Genomic DNA, 16,066 nt, shown 5'->3' with positions numbered 1-16,066 from the left:
TCTAATACAGGAGGGGTGTTACTGGGTTCATCGGGGGGGGGCGCTCTAATACAGGAGGGGTGTTACTGGGTTCATCCAGAGGGGGGGGCGCTCTAATACAGGAGGGTTGTTACTGGCTGGTTCACCAGGTGAAGACAGCAGGAAAAGCCTAAAAAAGGAAAACTAACGCAGCCACCACATCTAATGATTGGTAAGCTGCAATATATTACATTTTTGGTTTGGGGTTGAATTTTGCTGGATGAGCAATAGACTCAGAATGAAGAGTTTGCAGCAATCCGATTCCAGGGCAGCTCACTGCTGCCCTCTCTCTGTAGACGGCGGTATTTCCAGCCTCCTCTCCTGCATTACTATTGTATCGCCGCCTGCCCAGCAGGATGTGAGCGATGCGATTGGCTGACTTGCTCGCTATGTAAAAACGGCAATAAAATGGGGAACCTAAAAGTAAAACACACATCTCTGTACTTTATATTAACCCCGCGCAATCTCCTGAAATTTTTTTACATTTTAATATACTTCTCCATGTTAAACGCCACCCTTTGCGGTCTGCAAAAAGGCCACTTTCATCGATCGCAGGGGAACGGCTTGCTAACTAGAATTTATAATTCATTAAGGACAGGAATATTTCTATTCTACGTCCCTGTCTCGGTAATGATGTAACAGGAGGGTGTTGGGGAGGGCTGACACCAATTGCCTCCCGCAGTTACCACCAGCCATGGTCCCCCTCCCCCCCCCCCCCCCCCCCCCCCCGGTGAGGACGGCGTCCTAAAGGCTCCTAATTACTTTAACGAGGGACGCTGTTCTTTGAACAAATGAAAACTGGGTTATATCCATCAATGCCGTGCGCCATTCTAGGGCTATGGGCTTCGCTCCTCGAGGACTGTTGTCTAAAAAAAAAAATGTTTCAGCATCTGAGACTGAAGCCAAAAAACGTCTAAATCCAAAAACACAAAATCAATTAATCCCAAATTATCGGTCATTTAGATGTGGAGGCTGCATTTGTTTTCTTTTGTTTTTTTTACATTTTTTTTTTCTTAAAGTGACACTAAATATTTTTATTCTGCAAAAAATAATTCATACACATCCACTACCTGATGGCCCTGTAAATCTACAGTGCCTGGAAAAAAGTATTCATACCCCTTGAGATTTTCCAATTTTCGAATTTCCGAATTTTCAAATTTCCGAATTTTTTTTTTTTTTTTTTTTAATTTCCAAATAAAGCAAAAAAAAAACAAAAACAAAAAAAAAACGTATGAAACGAAAACGAACACATTTTTTGTCAGTGCGCAAGTCTAGATAACAGCAACAAAAAAAGGCAATTTGAAGATCTGGAATAGTCTAAGAGCAATAGAAAACATACTGGAATAAAATATATTTTTTTAGTGTCACTTTGATTTTCACCTAGTGATCCTGCCAATCACGCACTTCCTGTTTTCGGGTGACCACGCTCACTCCTTCACTGTACCAATTGCTGGGAGCCATGGCTGTCACTGAGGCCGGTCTTCAAACATATCTTCCTCTCTTCATCTCTCTCTGCGGAGAATTCGTAGTTTTTGTTTCCAGTTCATCCCCCAAGAAGTGATAAGGACGCAACATTTATGGCAGGATCAATAGGTTTTTCCTATACTTGCTGAAAATGTTCTTAGTCTGAAAAGTAAAACAGACAGTTGTCATAACATACCCTATTTTAGACCCGGTGATGTCATCACTTGGTCTCTGTGCTTCTCTATGCAATGCGGGCAGATCATGGCTGGTGGGAGGGGCCAGCAGGGGGCGGTACATAGCTTCCTGAAAGCATCCCAGCACCTGCTTAGTACTTCTCTTAAGGCCCCTCGATGCTAATGCAGTCACTGGGAGGAGTTATGCAAATGCAAACGCCTTGATGGGCGTGTGTCAGTCTGGAGGAGTTGGGGCGTTCCATTTGCATGCAGACCCCCCCCCCCCCTATTGGGACGCTGAGCCTCCATAATTAAAAGAACCAAAAGTCCAATGAAAGAAAGGGGCGGGGCCAGAGATAGTCAGGGGCGAAATGATGCTGGGCGTCCTCCAGCCAGGAAATGAGGCAGGGCTCTATCTGACTTGCTGCCGCAGCACAGCTTTCTAATGCACATGGTGAGAAGCTCACAGTGTGCGGTGAAATCAGAGGAGGCCGTTTCAGTCCAGGAGAGGACAACTGTGCGAGACTGAAGATCAGATTTAAATTAGAAAATAAAAACGGTGTATGTACAATGAGAATATATTATTATTATTATTATTATTATTATTATTATTCTATATTATTATTAATATTTTTTATATTATTATTATTATTATTATTTATATTATTATTACTATATATTATTATTATTATTATAATTATTTATTATTATTATTATTATTATTATTATTATATTATTATTATTATTATTATTACTATATATTATTATTATTATATTATATTATATTATATTATTATTATAATATATTATTATTATTTATTATTATTTTATTTTATTTTATTTTTTTAGTTTTGGATGAAGTAGGTGAAGGGTAAAACCTTGGAATGTTTCTAGTAAAGACAAATATATTTGCTACATTTTTTATAGATATTGTTACATGTATACATTGTATTTGTTTCAGTTTTATACACTGTAGCTTTTTCATTGCAGCCACAGCCCTGTCATTCATTCTCCCACCACAGGGGGCGCTGTGACTAGTGTAGACGCTCTGTCTCCAGCTGTCAGGCTCTGTGGTTATGACATCACTGGGAAGATGGAGCTGTCCATGGAGCACAGCATGCTCAGTGTGCCTGTCCTGTAGATGTGATCAGTGCTGAGATCAGGTGAGTGTGTCCCTTCCCTGATCACCAGTCACAGCTTGGATCTGATGACCTGTCCCTCTCTGTGTCCTGATTGAGGTTTTGTGTTTATTGATAGACCCTTCAGGATCTGATCTGGTGATCAGGAAGGTGTTATTGTTAGTTTAGAATGATTATAGCGCCTGCATATGCTGTAGTGTCTTCAGTATGCATCCATACCTGCTGTGCCCATTATGAGGGGTGACCACCATCCCTGTGCTGAGTTCCCGGGATGGACTTTGCCAAATATCTATTTTGGATGGGGAGACTCTGGGTGACTCTGGAGTCTCGTTGTGTTGCTCACTCTTTGCTGTTCTTTCAGTGTCATTGTATAAGATTCGGGGGGGTACAGACATCCATCGGAGGACAGGACACCTCCCCCCCCCCCCCGCCATGGCCGGGACACCGAGTGTGAAAAGCCAAGGCATGAAATTTGCTGAGGAGCATCTACAGAGACACGGCTGGACTGAAGGTATTATTCTTTCCTGGCTGGAGGATCTAGCCCTTACGCCCCCCCCCCCCCCCCCCCCCCCCCCATTATACATGGCGGACATTTGTGTAATTGTGTGTTACTCACAGCGTTTGACTTTATACCATTTTATGTTCTTTAGGGAAGGGTCTCGGCAAGCGTGAAAGTGGCATTTCCAAGGCAATTAAAGTCAAAGTGAAGTGTGACTCAGCGGGGGTAAGGAATCCATATGCTATTAGTCGGCTTGGTGTGCATTGTACCCTGTCTGGTATGGGGGGGGGGGGTGTGATGGGGGGACCCTGGTAGTGCGGACTGTGATGGGGGGACCATGGTATGGCGGAGACTGATGGGGGGGGGGGGGGGGGGACCATGGTATGGCGGAGACTGATGGGGGGGGACGGGGACCATGGTATGGCGGAGACTGATGGGGGGGGGGGGACCATGGTATGGCGGAGACTGATGGGGGGCGGGGGACCATGGTATGGCGGAGACTGATGGGGGGGGGGGGGACCATGGTATGGCGGAGACTGATGGGGGGGGGGGGACCATGGTATGGCGGAGACTGATGGGGGGGGGGGGGGGACCATGGTATGGCGGAGACTGATGGGGGGGGGGGGAACATGGTATGGCGGAGACTGTGATTGGGGGGGGGGCTGGTATGGGGAGACTGTGAGACTGATGGGGGGGGACCCTGGTATGGGAGGGACTGGTATGGGGGGGTCCCTGGAATGGGGGAGACTGTGATGGGGGGGACCCTGGTATGGTGGAGACTGTGATGGGGGGACCATGGTATGGGGGAAACTGATAGGGGGCCCTGGTATGGGGGAGACTGTGAGACTGTGATGGGGGGCCCTGGTATCGGGGAAGACTGTGAGACTGTGATGGGGGGCCCTGGTATGGGGGAGACTGTGATGGGGGGGAACCTGGTATGGGGGAGACTGATGGGGGGAACTCTGGTATGGAGAAGACTGATGGAGGGGGGCCCTGGTATGGGGGAGATTGTGAGACGTATGGGGGGGACCATGGTATGGCGGAGACTGTGATGGGGGGACCATGGTATGGCGGAGACTGTGATGGGGGGACCATGGTATGGCGGAGACTGTGATGGGGGGGGACGGTGATGGGTGGGACCCTGGTATGGGGAGGACTGTGATGGGGGGGCTGTAATGTGATGGGGGGCCCCCAGTATGGGTAGGGGGGACTCTGATGTTATGGGGGGGACTGATGGGGGACCTTGGTATGCGTAGGGGGTGGTACTGTGATGTGATGGGGGATCCTGGTATGCGTGATGGGGGACCCTGGATAGGGAGACTGATGGGGGACCCTGGTATTGGGGACTGTGATGTGGGACCCTGGTAGAGGGGAGACTGTGATGTGATGAGGGACCCTGGTATGTATGTGGGGGGGGGGGGCAGGTATGGGTAGGGGGGACTATGATGTTTGGGGGGACTGATGGGGGACCTTGGTATGCATGGGGGGACTGTGATGGGGGATCCTGGTATGCGTAGTGGGGGACACTGATGTGATGGGGGACTCTGATATGGAGGACTCTGATATGATGGGAGATCTGTCGGGGGGGGGTGACTCTGCTTGTGGGATTTTCAATCATGTTTGACTCTCTATGGTGTTGGATATCTGCCTGTAGGTGGGTCACAATTCTGCGGAGCAGTTTACCTTCCACTGGTGGGATCACGTCTTCAACAAAACCGCCTCCAGCATCTCGGTGGAGCCAGATCAGGTTAGTAATGACCACATACAGTATACAATACAGGCGGTCTATCTCTCCTCTGTCAGCAACCACGTGAGCCCCAGACTAATGCTGACATTTCTATGTAGAAATCTGCATTTTTTCTTTTTTTTTTTTTCTTTTGCTAAGAGATTACTTAGATAAAAAAAAAAAAATACACTTTTTAATGAATTTTAGTGCACACAGACACAATATACAACACACTTTTTTGGTAAAATATAAAAAGACGATGTTATGCCGAGTAAATTGATACCTAACATGTCGCGCTCTAAAACTGCGCACACTTTAAAAGTCTTTACATGGTACGAGTTTTTTTTTTTTTTAATATAGTTTTTTTTATTATGTTCTTGGCCTTTGGCAGGATGGAGTTCAGGTGAAGAAAGTCACAGACGAGGATTTGGCGGTGACGAACAAGAAACCCCGGAAGGCACTCACTAATCGTGACATGCTGTATGGTCGCTTTATAAAAGTAAGCTCCGGTCTGATGTAATGTAACCCCTTCCTGCCCCACCCCGGCCCCACCCCTTCCTGCCCAGGCCCCACCCCTTCCTTTCATTGGAGTTCAGTTCTTGCAATCATGGAGGCGCAACATCACATGTGGGCGTTACCTATGCAAATACAGCTTGCCTAGGAACGCCCACTCCTCCAGGCTGACTTAAATCAAATGACTCCCAACTGCCATTTCCAGAAGGCGGGGTCAGTGGTGGATTCCTGACATTTCGGTTTTTGTTGTCTGTTTGCAGTCGGCCACGTTGCTGTCGGGCGGAGAGCAGCCGGTGGAGAAGGAATCATCTGAGGAATCCTCTTCAGACAGCGATGAGGATGAGAAGCTGAATCTGTCTTCTGCTACCAAGTAGGTGGAGCCCCTCAGGGCCACCAATAAGAGGGTACAGCCGGCCCATCCATCTAATGCAATTAATAAGGGGGCCAGACTCCACATAGTTTATTAGAGACATGCTCTCTGAATGATGGACTAACCTTTTAGGTAGAGCTGACTGTCCAGCCTCCCGGACCATGGACACCCAGGGCCGGGATAAGGGGTGGGTGGGACCAACGGCTGCCCTGGGCTCAATGACTTACTGTAGGGATGGGGGCGACTTTCTTCTTTTACAAGGCTGACAGGAGTAGTGATAGGGGCATCACTACTCCTGTCAGCCCAGCGCTGGGAGCAGCAGTGCCTCCTTCCTGACAGTGCAGCGCTCCTGTATTAACAGTGGGTGGCGGTGTTCACAAACACACAGGAGCTGCACTAGCAGAAAGGAGGAGGGGGGGAGAGAGCACAGCCTGTACCGCTGAGTAGAGAAGTGTCTAGGAGAGGGGGGAGTAGAGTGGGGGGAGAGAGCGGTTAAGGGAGGAGTGGAGGGATGAGGAGAGAGCGGTGAGTGGAGTGGAGGGGAGAGCGGTTAGGAGAGGAGTGGAGGGGAGAGCGGTTAGGAGAGGAGTGGAGGGAGAGCGGTTAGGAGAGGAGTGGAGGGGAGAGCGGTTAGGAGAGGAGTGGAGGGGAGAGCGGTTAGGAGAGGAGTGGAGGGGAGAGCGGTTAGGAGAGGAGTGGAGTGGAGTGGAGTGGGTGGAGTGGAGGGGAGAGCGGTTAGGAGAGGAGAGGAGTGGAGGGAAGAGCGGTTAGGAGAGGAGTGGAGGGAAGAGTGGTTAAGGGAGGAGGGGAGAGCGGTTAGGGTAGTAGAGCGGTTAGTGGAGTGGAGGGGAGAGCGGTTAAGGGAGGAGGGGAGAGCGGTTAGGGTAGTAGAGCGGTTAGTGGAGTGGAGTGGAGGGGAGAGCGGTTAAGGGAGGAGGGGAGAGCGGTTAGGAGAGGAGTGGAGGGGAGAGCGGTTAGGAGAGGAGTGGAGGGGAGAGCGGTTAGGAGAGGAGTGGAGGGGAGAGCGGTTAGGAGAGGAGTGGAGGGGAGAGCGGTTAGGAGAGGAGTGGAGGGGAGAGCGGTTAAGGGAGGAGGGGAGAGCGGTTAGGAGAGGAGTGGAGGGGGGAGCGGTTAGGAGAGGAGTGGAGGGGAGAGCGGTTAGGAGAGGAGTGGAGGGGAGAGCGGTTAGGAGAGGAGTGGAGGGGAGAGTGGTTAAGGGAGGAGGGGAGGGGAGAGCGGTTAAGGGAGGAGGGGAGAGCGGTTAGGGTAGTAGAGCGGTTAGTGGAGTGGGTGAGTGGAGTGGAGGGGAGAGTGATTAGGAGAAGAGTGGAGGGGAGATCGGTTAGTGGAGAGGAGAGGGCAGCGAGTGGACCTGAGAGGTGATTCACACACTAGGAAATGACTTCCTGGAATCGTTCTCTATTACTTTGCCATGTTTTTTTGACTGTTTTAGAAAATAAGACCCAGGATAATAAACATTTTAGGGCTCGTTCACACCAGAACGAAGTGTGGGAAACCCGCGGTCTGTGCCGGGATCTGTTGCGTGAGATCTGTTTGCGGGTGTCAATGTATTCCTAATGACACCTCAAATGTAGATCGCAAGTGCAATACGTTTTTGCCTGCAGTGGAACACATGGTATCGCAGTACCATGTACTAGTTTTGGGGCGATTTTTTTTTTTTTTTTTTTTTTTTTTTTATTTATTTTTTCACACCGCACTGAATCCTGCAGAAACGCAGAACACTGTAGATAAATTGGCCAAGAAGCGCGTTCCTGTGTGGTGTGAACCAGCACTAAGGGGTCTATTTAGGTTTCACACAACATTCACTCAAAATTATCAAATTTTTCCAATTGAATCCAATAGAAAAATGTGAAAGCTTTGGGTTTAATTTGCTAAAACTGGAGGGTGCACAATCTGGTGCAGCTGTGCATGGTAACCAATCGGCATTTAAAGGGATTGTAAACCCTTGTGTTTTTTCACCTTAATGCATCCTATGCACTAAAGTGAAAAAACACCTGGCAGTGACCGGCTCCCTAGCCCCCCCCCGTTTTACTTACCAGAACCCCTTCGTCTCTTTGTCAGGGACACGCTGTTTCTCTCTCCACGGGGTCCCGGCTCTTGATTGGATAGATTGATAGCAGCGCAGCCATTGGCTCCCGCTGCTGTCAATCAAATCCAATGACGTGGGCGCTGGGGGGCGGGGCCGAGCCCGGCATTCTTGTTTTTTTGGTTCCATAGACTTTAACTGCTTGCCGACCAGCAGCCACAGTTATACTGCGGCAGGTTGGCTCGGCTGTGCAAATCGCCATAGGTGTACGTCGGTCCCTTTTTTTTTTTTTTTTTTTTTTTTTTTTTTAAATGGCTATAGCAGGCGCGTGATGTTCGCCATCCACCCGTGATCGCTCCACAGAGAGCCAGAACGGGGATCTGTGTATGTAAACAAACAGATCCCCGTTCTGACAGGGAAGTACAGAGTGATCGTCTGTTCCTAGTGATCAGGAACAGCGATCTTTCTCTACTCCCAGTCAGTCCCCTCCCCCCTACAGTTAGAAACACCTCCCAGGGAACACTTAACCCCTTGATCGCCCCCTAGTGTTAACCCCTTTCCCTGCCAGTGTCATTTATACAGAAATCAGTGGCTTTTTTTTTTTTTTTTATAGCTCTGATCGCTGTATAAGGCTGGCCATCCATTATACAATTTTCTTATTCAATTTTCTTTTTAGATTTACCAAAACCATATAATATAAGGTCACACCTAAACCCTTTCAATGTGTATGCAATCAGGAAGGCCCTTACACTACACAGTTGAAGGTAAATCTAAAGAAAATTGAATAAGAAAATTTGTATAGTGTATGGTTAGCCTAACTGTCACTGGTCCCAAAAAAGTGTCAAAAGTGTCCAATCTGTCCACTGCAATGTCGCAGTCACGCTAAAAATCACTGATCACCGACCATTACTAGTAAAAAAAAAAAAAAAAAAAAATAATAAAAATGTCATAAACATATCCCCTATTTTGTAGACGCTATAACTTTTGCACAAACCAATCAATATACGCTTATTGCGATATTAATTTTTTTTTTTTCTTTATTTACCAAAAATATGAAGAAGAATACATATCGGCCTAAACTGATGAAGAATTTTTTTAGTATTTTTTTTTATTTTTTTGGATATTTTATTATAGCAAAAATTATAAAATCTTTTTTTTTTTTTTTTTTTTTTAAATTGATGCTCTTTTTTTGGTTATAGCGCAAAAAATAAAAACCGCAGAGGTGATCAAATACCACCAAAAGAAAGCTCTATTTGTGGAGAAAAATAGGACATCAAATGTGTTTGGGTACAGCGTCGCACGACCGCACAAATGTCAGTGAAAGTGATGCAGTGCCGTATCGCAAAAAAATGGCCTGGTCATTAAGGGGGTAAATCCTTCTAGAGGGGTTTGAAGTGGTTAATGGATGGAAAAACGTGTATTTGAAAAACGCAAAATGCACCTGGAGTATGTCTCACCTGCCACTTGCATAGGTGTGAACCGGGGCCCATCAAAAGATCCTGGAAGCTGATTGGTTTCTGTGCAGAGCTGCACCAGATTTTGCACTCTCCAGTTTTAGTAAATTAACCCCTGAGTGTCTAAAATAGACCCCAATGTTACAAATTTGGCTTTAGCAGAAATGTAATGTATTTTTTTTTCTTGTAGCTTTCTGTTAACTATTTGTTTTGCTCCAACAGATTGACCGATGAAGACCTTGTGAAAATCTGTGGGGGGCGCACTGCTCACAAGTAAGATTCCGCGCTCCTATCATATATAATATTAGATAAATGTGACCCACAATAACAAAGTGGATCTTTTATTAAAGCCATAGATGGCAGTCTTAATAGATATGTAAAATCATGTCAATAATTTGTGCATCTCAGAACAGTCTAGGAAAGTTTCAGAAAGCAATCCTTGCTGTAGGGCGGTGGTCAGTCTCCAAACTGCGGCCCTTTGCTTGCCTTTATCTGGCCCTTCAGGCACTATTCCTCCCACTGACACCAACTGTTTCTCCCACTAATACCAAATCTTGATTGTTTACTCCCACTGGGCACAGTCTGGCCCCCCTAAAGTCTGAACTAGCCCTTTCTTTAGAAAATTTGGAGACCCCCTGCTATGGGCCAAAGGGGTTGTAGCATAGCGACCACCTGTATTGAGAGATCAGAATCAAGAACTTAAGCTTGACAAAGATGTTGGTTTGCCTACAGCATTATTATTATTATTATTATTATTATTATTTTATTTTTATTTTTTTCAAGGGTCTCAATTTTTAAAATTTTTCTTCTGTTGTAGAGGAGCCAGGCATGGCCTGACAATGAACGCAAAGCTCTCAAGGATTGAAGAACAAGAACAAGCTTTCCTGGAAAAATACAGGAAGGAGAAACCAAACAAGGAACCAGCTAGCCTGTCCTTGGAAAAGGATGTAGAGACTGGAAGAAAGAAGGAAAAACATAAACAGGGTATTGCCAATGAAGACATCTCATCCAACACCACACAACGAAAGAAGAAGAAAAAGAAAAAGGTCAACGTTGAGGAAGCTTTGGAGGACAACAGTACCAATGGTGTCGAGGAACACATTCATTGGAAAGAGGACACAATTGGATCAAAGAGAAATGTGGACAATAAAGGGTTGGTAGATGCTTTTAACGGTGTAGCTTCTTCTGAAACCAAATTGGAATACTCAAAGAAGAAAAAGAAGAAAGTCAAAGATGTTGACCATCTTGAAGACCAGGCTCGGTCTATAGAATATGACTCGCAGTCATCCAACAAAGGAGTCAAGGAGGCTAAGGATCTAGAAGACCATGGCCAACCTTTAGAAGGTGATATACAGTCATCCAAGAAGAAAAAGAAGAAAGTCCAAGAGGCTCACCATCTTGAAGACCATGCTCAATCCATAGAAGATGACGTACAGTTATCCAAGAAGAAAAAGAAGGTCAAAGAAGAGGCTGACCTTCTTGAAGACTGTGATCAACCTCTAGAAGACAGGGTACAATCGTCAAAGAAGAAAAAGCGGAAAGAACAAGGGAAGGATGAGACAACAGAAGAGCTAATCAATGGTCATCAAGAATGGGCTCCTTCAGAAGACCCAAGTCTGTCAAAGAAGAAGGCAAGAAGAGACCAAAAAGAGAGCTTTGAAGAGGAAGGGGATGAGTCTGCAGAAGACTCTGTCCAATCTCTGAAAAAGAAAAAGCAAAAGAAAGTAGAAGAGGTTGATGAGTACATGTCCATAGAAGATGAAGTGTGCCAAACTCCAAAGAAAAAAAAGAAGAGCAAAAACAAATATAGAGACTTTTCCAACCCAGATGAGGAGCCAGAACAAGCTGTAGATAGCACTGAACATACAATTAGGCGTAAAAAGAAAAAGCGGAAAGAGTAGTCTCCATAGAAGATTGCCCCATTGTTTAAGTTGAAAATTTAGTTTTGTTGAAGGTACAAAAAAAAAAAAAACTAATTTGGGTGAATTAATGTGCATTGCAAGGATTTTAGCATATTTCATAGCAGCTTCTTACCTGCATCGATTCTAGAATAATGGAGGAGCAGCTTGTTGGGTCCATATCTGAAAGTGGCTTCTGATTTGGAGGAAAAGGGTTGCAAGCCCACATGATTTGCTGATGTGTGGAAGCTCAGATACTGGCAGCAGATCATCCATTCTCCTCAACATGTAACTCCCAGCAAAAGAACCAGCCACACACTGATGATGACGTCAGAGTTTCAATAAAGCTTTATTGTTATATATAACATGCGCATAGAAGCTTTGCCAGGGGAGGTCCTAGGTAGGGCTTCTCTGTGCGTGTTTTCCTTAACGTTAAAGCTTTGTTGCAAGGTTAAGGACATCGGTGTGTGTGTGGCTGGTTCTTTTGCTTCTACTTTGGAGGGTCTGCCTCCTCTAAGCACTTGATGGTTACAGTAAGAAAACCTGTGGCTCCTGCTTTGTTTATTGTTGGTTTGCCAATAATGAAACACCTGCTGCAGGGGATGGCTCTATTGTCACATCCAACGCTGTGCAGACTTCCAAGTACAAAGAAATTCTGGGAAGTCCCATAGGTGGAGTACCTTTTCCTGGACATTACTTGACTGTTTGACAAATTTTTATAAACTTGGAGCCATTAAAAACCTTTTTTTTTTTTTTTTTTAAATTAAATGAATCTGTAATTATACAATGCCTTTTGTACCATTTGTACTGTATGTATGTTTTTAAACCAAAGTGGAGTCCTCCTCTGGCTTCCTGTAAAAGTATGCTGGTCTAAAGGAGAATGGTAAACCGATAAGAGACTTAGAAATTTATATGTCATTGCAGTGTTACTGGGGGGAATAATAAAATGAAGGCTGACATCAAAATGTCTCTTTAAACCCGAGTAAAGGATACTTTGTTCAGCTTGGATGGATTTTAAGAGCAACTGCTTGAAATAAGGGCTAGAAATGATGACAGATTTCCTAACAAATAAAAATGGTATGCTCACCTCTTGGGGTGGCCATGGTCTCCTACCTCCCCCTCCGAGCCTCTTTAGAATTTGACACTACTGGGAACGTCAGATACCTGTGTCCCTCCCACATTCTGTGGTTTCCTCCTCTGATCTCCCAAGACCCCCATGAGCAGTGGTCATCAACCCTGTCCTCAGAGCCCACTAACAGGTCAGGTTTTATGTATTACCTTGGGAAGATACAGACTAGAATACTGTAATCATTGAGCAGCAAATGATATCACCTGTGATGTATTTCAGTTATCTTGCAAACCTGGCCTGTTAGTGGGCCCTGAGGACAGGGTTGATGACCACTGCCCTAGAGGACTCACCAGTGATGGGGTCAGTGGGAAAAAACCCATGGCACACATAGGTCCAACATTCCACAAAGTGTCTGGTGCTAAAGAGACTGATGGCGGTGGCAGCACTGGAACAAAGGGGAAGTAAGAGATGTGAGCTGCTGATGGAGGCTGCAGCACCATAACCATAGCTTTTTCCACATTTTGTTATGTTACAGCCTTATTCCAAAATGCATTATGAATTCATTATTTTCCTCAAAATTCTACAAACAATATAATAATGACAACCTGAAAGAAGTTTGTTTGAAATCTTTCCAAATTTATTAAAAAGAAAAAACCCCATGTACATAAGTATTCACAGCCTTTGCCATGACACTCAAAATTGAACTTGGGTGCATCATGTTTCCACTGATCATCCTTGAGATGTTTCTACAACTTGACTGGACATGATTTAGAAAGGCACACGCCTATTTATAATAAGGTCTTACAGTTAACAGTGCATGTCAGAGGTCTGTAGACTTCTGAGACAGGACTTTATGGAGGCACAAATCTGGGAAGGGTATAGAAACCTTTCTTCAGCATTGAAGGTCCCAATGAGCACAGTGGCCTCCATCTGTAAATGGAAGAAGTCTGGAACCACCAGGACTCTTCCTAGAGTGGGCCACCCAGCCAAACTGAGTGATCGAGGGAGAAGGGCCTTAGTCAGGTAAGTGAAACTCTGATAGAGCTCCAGCGTTTCTCTGTGGAGAGAAGAGAACCTTCCAGAAGAACAACCATCTTTGCAGCACACCACCAATCAGGCCTGTATGGTAGGGTGGCCAGACGGAAGCCACTCCTCAGTAAAAGGCACAGCTCTCTAGGAGTTTGCCAAAAGGTACCTGAAGGACTCTCAGACCATAAGAAACAAAATTCTCTGGTCTGATGAAACAAAGATTGAACTCTTTGGCCTGAAAGGGACATGTCTGGAGGAAACCAGACACTGCTCATCACCTGGCCAATACCATCTCTACAGTGAAGCATGGTGGTGGCAGCATCATGCTGGGGGGATGTTTTTCAGTGGCAGAAACTGGGAGACTAGTCAGGATTTAGGGAAAGATGAATGCAGCAATGCACAGAGACAACCTTTATGAAAACCTGCTCCAGAGCGTTCTGGACCTCAGACTGGGGCAAAGGTTCATCTTCCAACAGGACAATGACCCTAAGCCCACAGCCATGATAACAAAGGAGTGGCTATTGGACAACTCTGTGAATGTCCTTGAGCGACCCAGACTTGAACCCGATTGAACATCTCTGGAGAGATCTGAAAACGACCGTGCACCGACGCTCCCCATCCAACCTGATGGAGCTTGAGAGGTCCTCCAAAGGAGAATGGGAGAAACTGCCCAAAAATAGGTGTGCCAAGCTTGTAGCATCATACTCAGAAAGACTTGAGGCTGTGATTGGTGCCAAAGGTGCTTCACCAAAGTATTGAGCAAAGGCTGTGAATACTTATGTACATGGGATTTCTTTCCTTTTTAATAAATTTGCAAAGATTTCAAGCAAACTTCTTTCACGTTGTCATTATGGGGGATTGTTTGTAGAATTTTTAAGGAAAATAATAGGGCTGCAACTAACGATTATTTTCATAATCGATTAGTTGGACGATTATTGTTTCGATTAATCGATTATTCGGTTAATAACCGTAAAAAAAAGTGTGGTATATAATTTAGTTAATGTGTAAGTTTTTTTAAAAAAGGTAATTTATTCTTAAATATCTCTATGCAGTGGTAAATATAAATAACCAACTATATGGTTAGGGAGCAAAATATCGAATCCACTCTGAGCATAACAGACAGAAGAGATATACTGTATATACTATTAGAGGAGATATACTGTATATACTATTAAAGGGTGAATCTGGTAAATGTCATCACTTAGTGATCAAATTTTTTTTTTAAAAACAAAAACAATGTCTTCCTTCAAAAAAATGTCATTTTAAGAACGTTCGTTCTTTCATTCAGTGAATGTACAAAGATTTTTCGTCTGAATATTCTCGTCTGAAAATTGATCCGTTTGGCCAGCATAAGGCTCAGTACACACCTGTGCAGTTTGCTTTTCATCTGTTTCTGCAGTGCTTTTTGCTGTGCGTTTTGATTTTTGTGCAAGTGATTTTGCTGTGATTTGCGTTTTTGTATTTTTTTGGCCAATTTGTTGTTGGGCAGATTAAAAAAACACAAATTGCTGCAAAAATGACATGCTTTTCTGCAGCTTCTCTATTGAAGTATATTGAACCAAAAAAGCACCGTTTGGCGTGAACGTGTCCCATAGGAAACCATGTGAATGAACTGTAGTGCGTTCTGCAAAAAGCACCAAAAAACACATAGATGTGAACCAGGTCTAAGAAGTTTAGTAACATAATGGGGTGAAAAAAACTAAAATTAGCCCTTTATAGTACAAAAAAAGCAGATAATCACTACTGTAAGGGGTTATTTTTTTTTTTTAGTGTAGAACTGTGAAAGTAATATTTACAGTAGTGATTATTTGCTCTTTTTGTACTATAAAGGGCTCATCGTAAGTTTTTTTTTTTTTAACCCCATTATGTTACTGGCCGATTAATCGATTATGAAAATAGTAATCGATTCATTTCATAATCGATTAGTTGCCGATTAATCGATTCGTTGTTTCAGCCCTAGAAAATAATGAGTTTAATCAATTGTATAGTAAGGCTGTAACATAAGAAAATGTGGAAAAAGTGAAGCGTTGTGAATACTTTCCGCATGCACTGTATGAGTTGGCGAGGGAGGCTGCAACACCGGAATGGAGGGGAGGTCAGAGGTACGAGCTGCTGAGGGAGGCTGCAGCAACTGGAGGGGAGGTAGGAGCTGCCGAGGGAGGCTGCAGCACCGGAACCGAGGGGAGGTACAACTTGCCGATGGAGGCTGCAGCACCCAGAGGGCAGGTAGGAGGTACGAGCTGCTGAGGGAGGATGCAGCAACCGAACAGAAAGGAGGTAGGAGCTGCCGAGGGAGGCTGCAGCACCCGAACGTAGGGGAGGTAGGTGGTACGAGCTGCCGAGGGAGGCTGCAGCACCCGAACGTAGGGAAGGTAGGAGCTGTGGAGGGAGGCTGCAGCAACCAAATGGAGGGAGGAGGTACGAGCTGCCGAGGGAGGTTGCAGTAACCGAACGATGGGAGGTATCAGCTTCAGGAGGGAGGCTGCAACACCCGAACCGAGGGGAGGTACGAGCTGCCGAGGGAGGCTGCAGCACTCAGAGGGGAGGTATGAGCTGCCGAGGGAGGCTGCAGCACCCGAACTGAGGGGAGGTACGAGCTGCTAAAGGAGGCTGCAGCACCGAGGGGAGGTACGAGCTGCCGAGGGAGGCTGCAGCAACTGAACGGAG

At 45.4% G+C, this 16,066-nt stretch overlaps 1 protein-coding gene across 1 annotated transcript; it reads left to right on the top strand.

Moving 5' to 3' along the window:
- The first annotated feature begins 2,686 nt into the window (after positions 1-2,686).
- On the top strand, positions 2,687-12,278 carry GPATCH4 (G-patch domain containing 4). The gene is made up of 8 exons (XM_073610243.1): positions 2,687-2,818; positions 3,156-3,305; positions 3,445-3,518; positions 4,948-5,040; positions 5,411-5,518; positions 5,793-5,902; positions 9,626-9,676; positions 10,221-12,278. Exons 2-8 carry the CDS (start codon positions 3,227-3,229, stop codon positions 11,302-11,304), a joined length of 1,599 nt encoding a protein of 532 aa, XP_073466344.1. The 5' UTR covers positions 2,687-2,818; positions 3,156-3,226; the 3' UTR covers positions 11,305-12,278.
- The last annotated feature ends 3,788 nt before the right edge of the window (positions 12,279-16,066 follow it).

Source organism: Aquarana catesbeiana, linkage group LG13, assembly GCF_042186555.1.
Source record: "Aquarana catesbeiana isolate 2022-GZ linkage group LG13, ASM4218655v1, whole genome shotgun sequence".
NCBI classification, from domain to species: domain Eukaryota; kingdom Metazoa; phylum Chordata; class Amphibia; order Anura; family Ranidae; genus Aquarana; species Aquarana catesbeiana.
Note: the sequence above shows the minus strand (reverse complement) of the source record. Positions and strands in the feature narration are given on the sequence as shown.

Bases quoted from the DNA above. Each gene is read 5' to 3' on its own strand.
- GPATCH4 (XM_073610243.1), top strand. From the start codon at position 3,227: ATGGCCGGGACACCGAGTGTGAAAAGCCAAGGCATGAAATTTGCTGAG. The intron at 3,306-3,444 runs GTATTATTCTTT...TATGTTCTTTAG, and splicing joins GAGACACGGCTGGACTGAAG to GGAAGGGTCTCGGCAAGCGT. The intron at 3,519-4,947 runs GTAAGGAATCCA...ATCTGCCTGTAG, and splicing joins TGAAGTGTGACTCAGCGGGG to GTGGGTCACAATTCTGCGGA.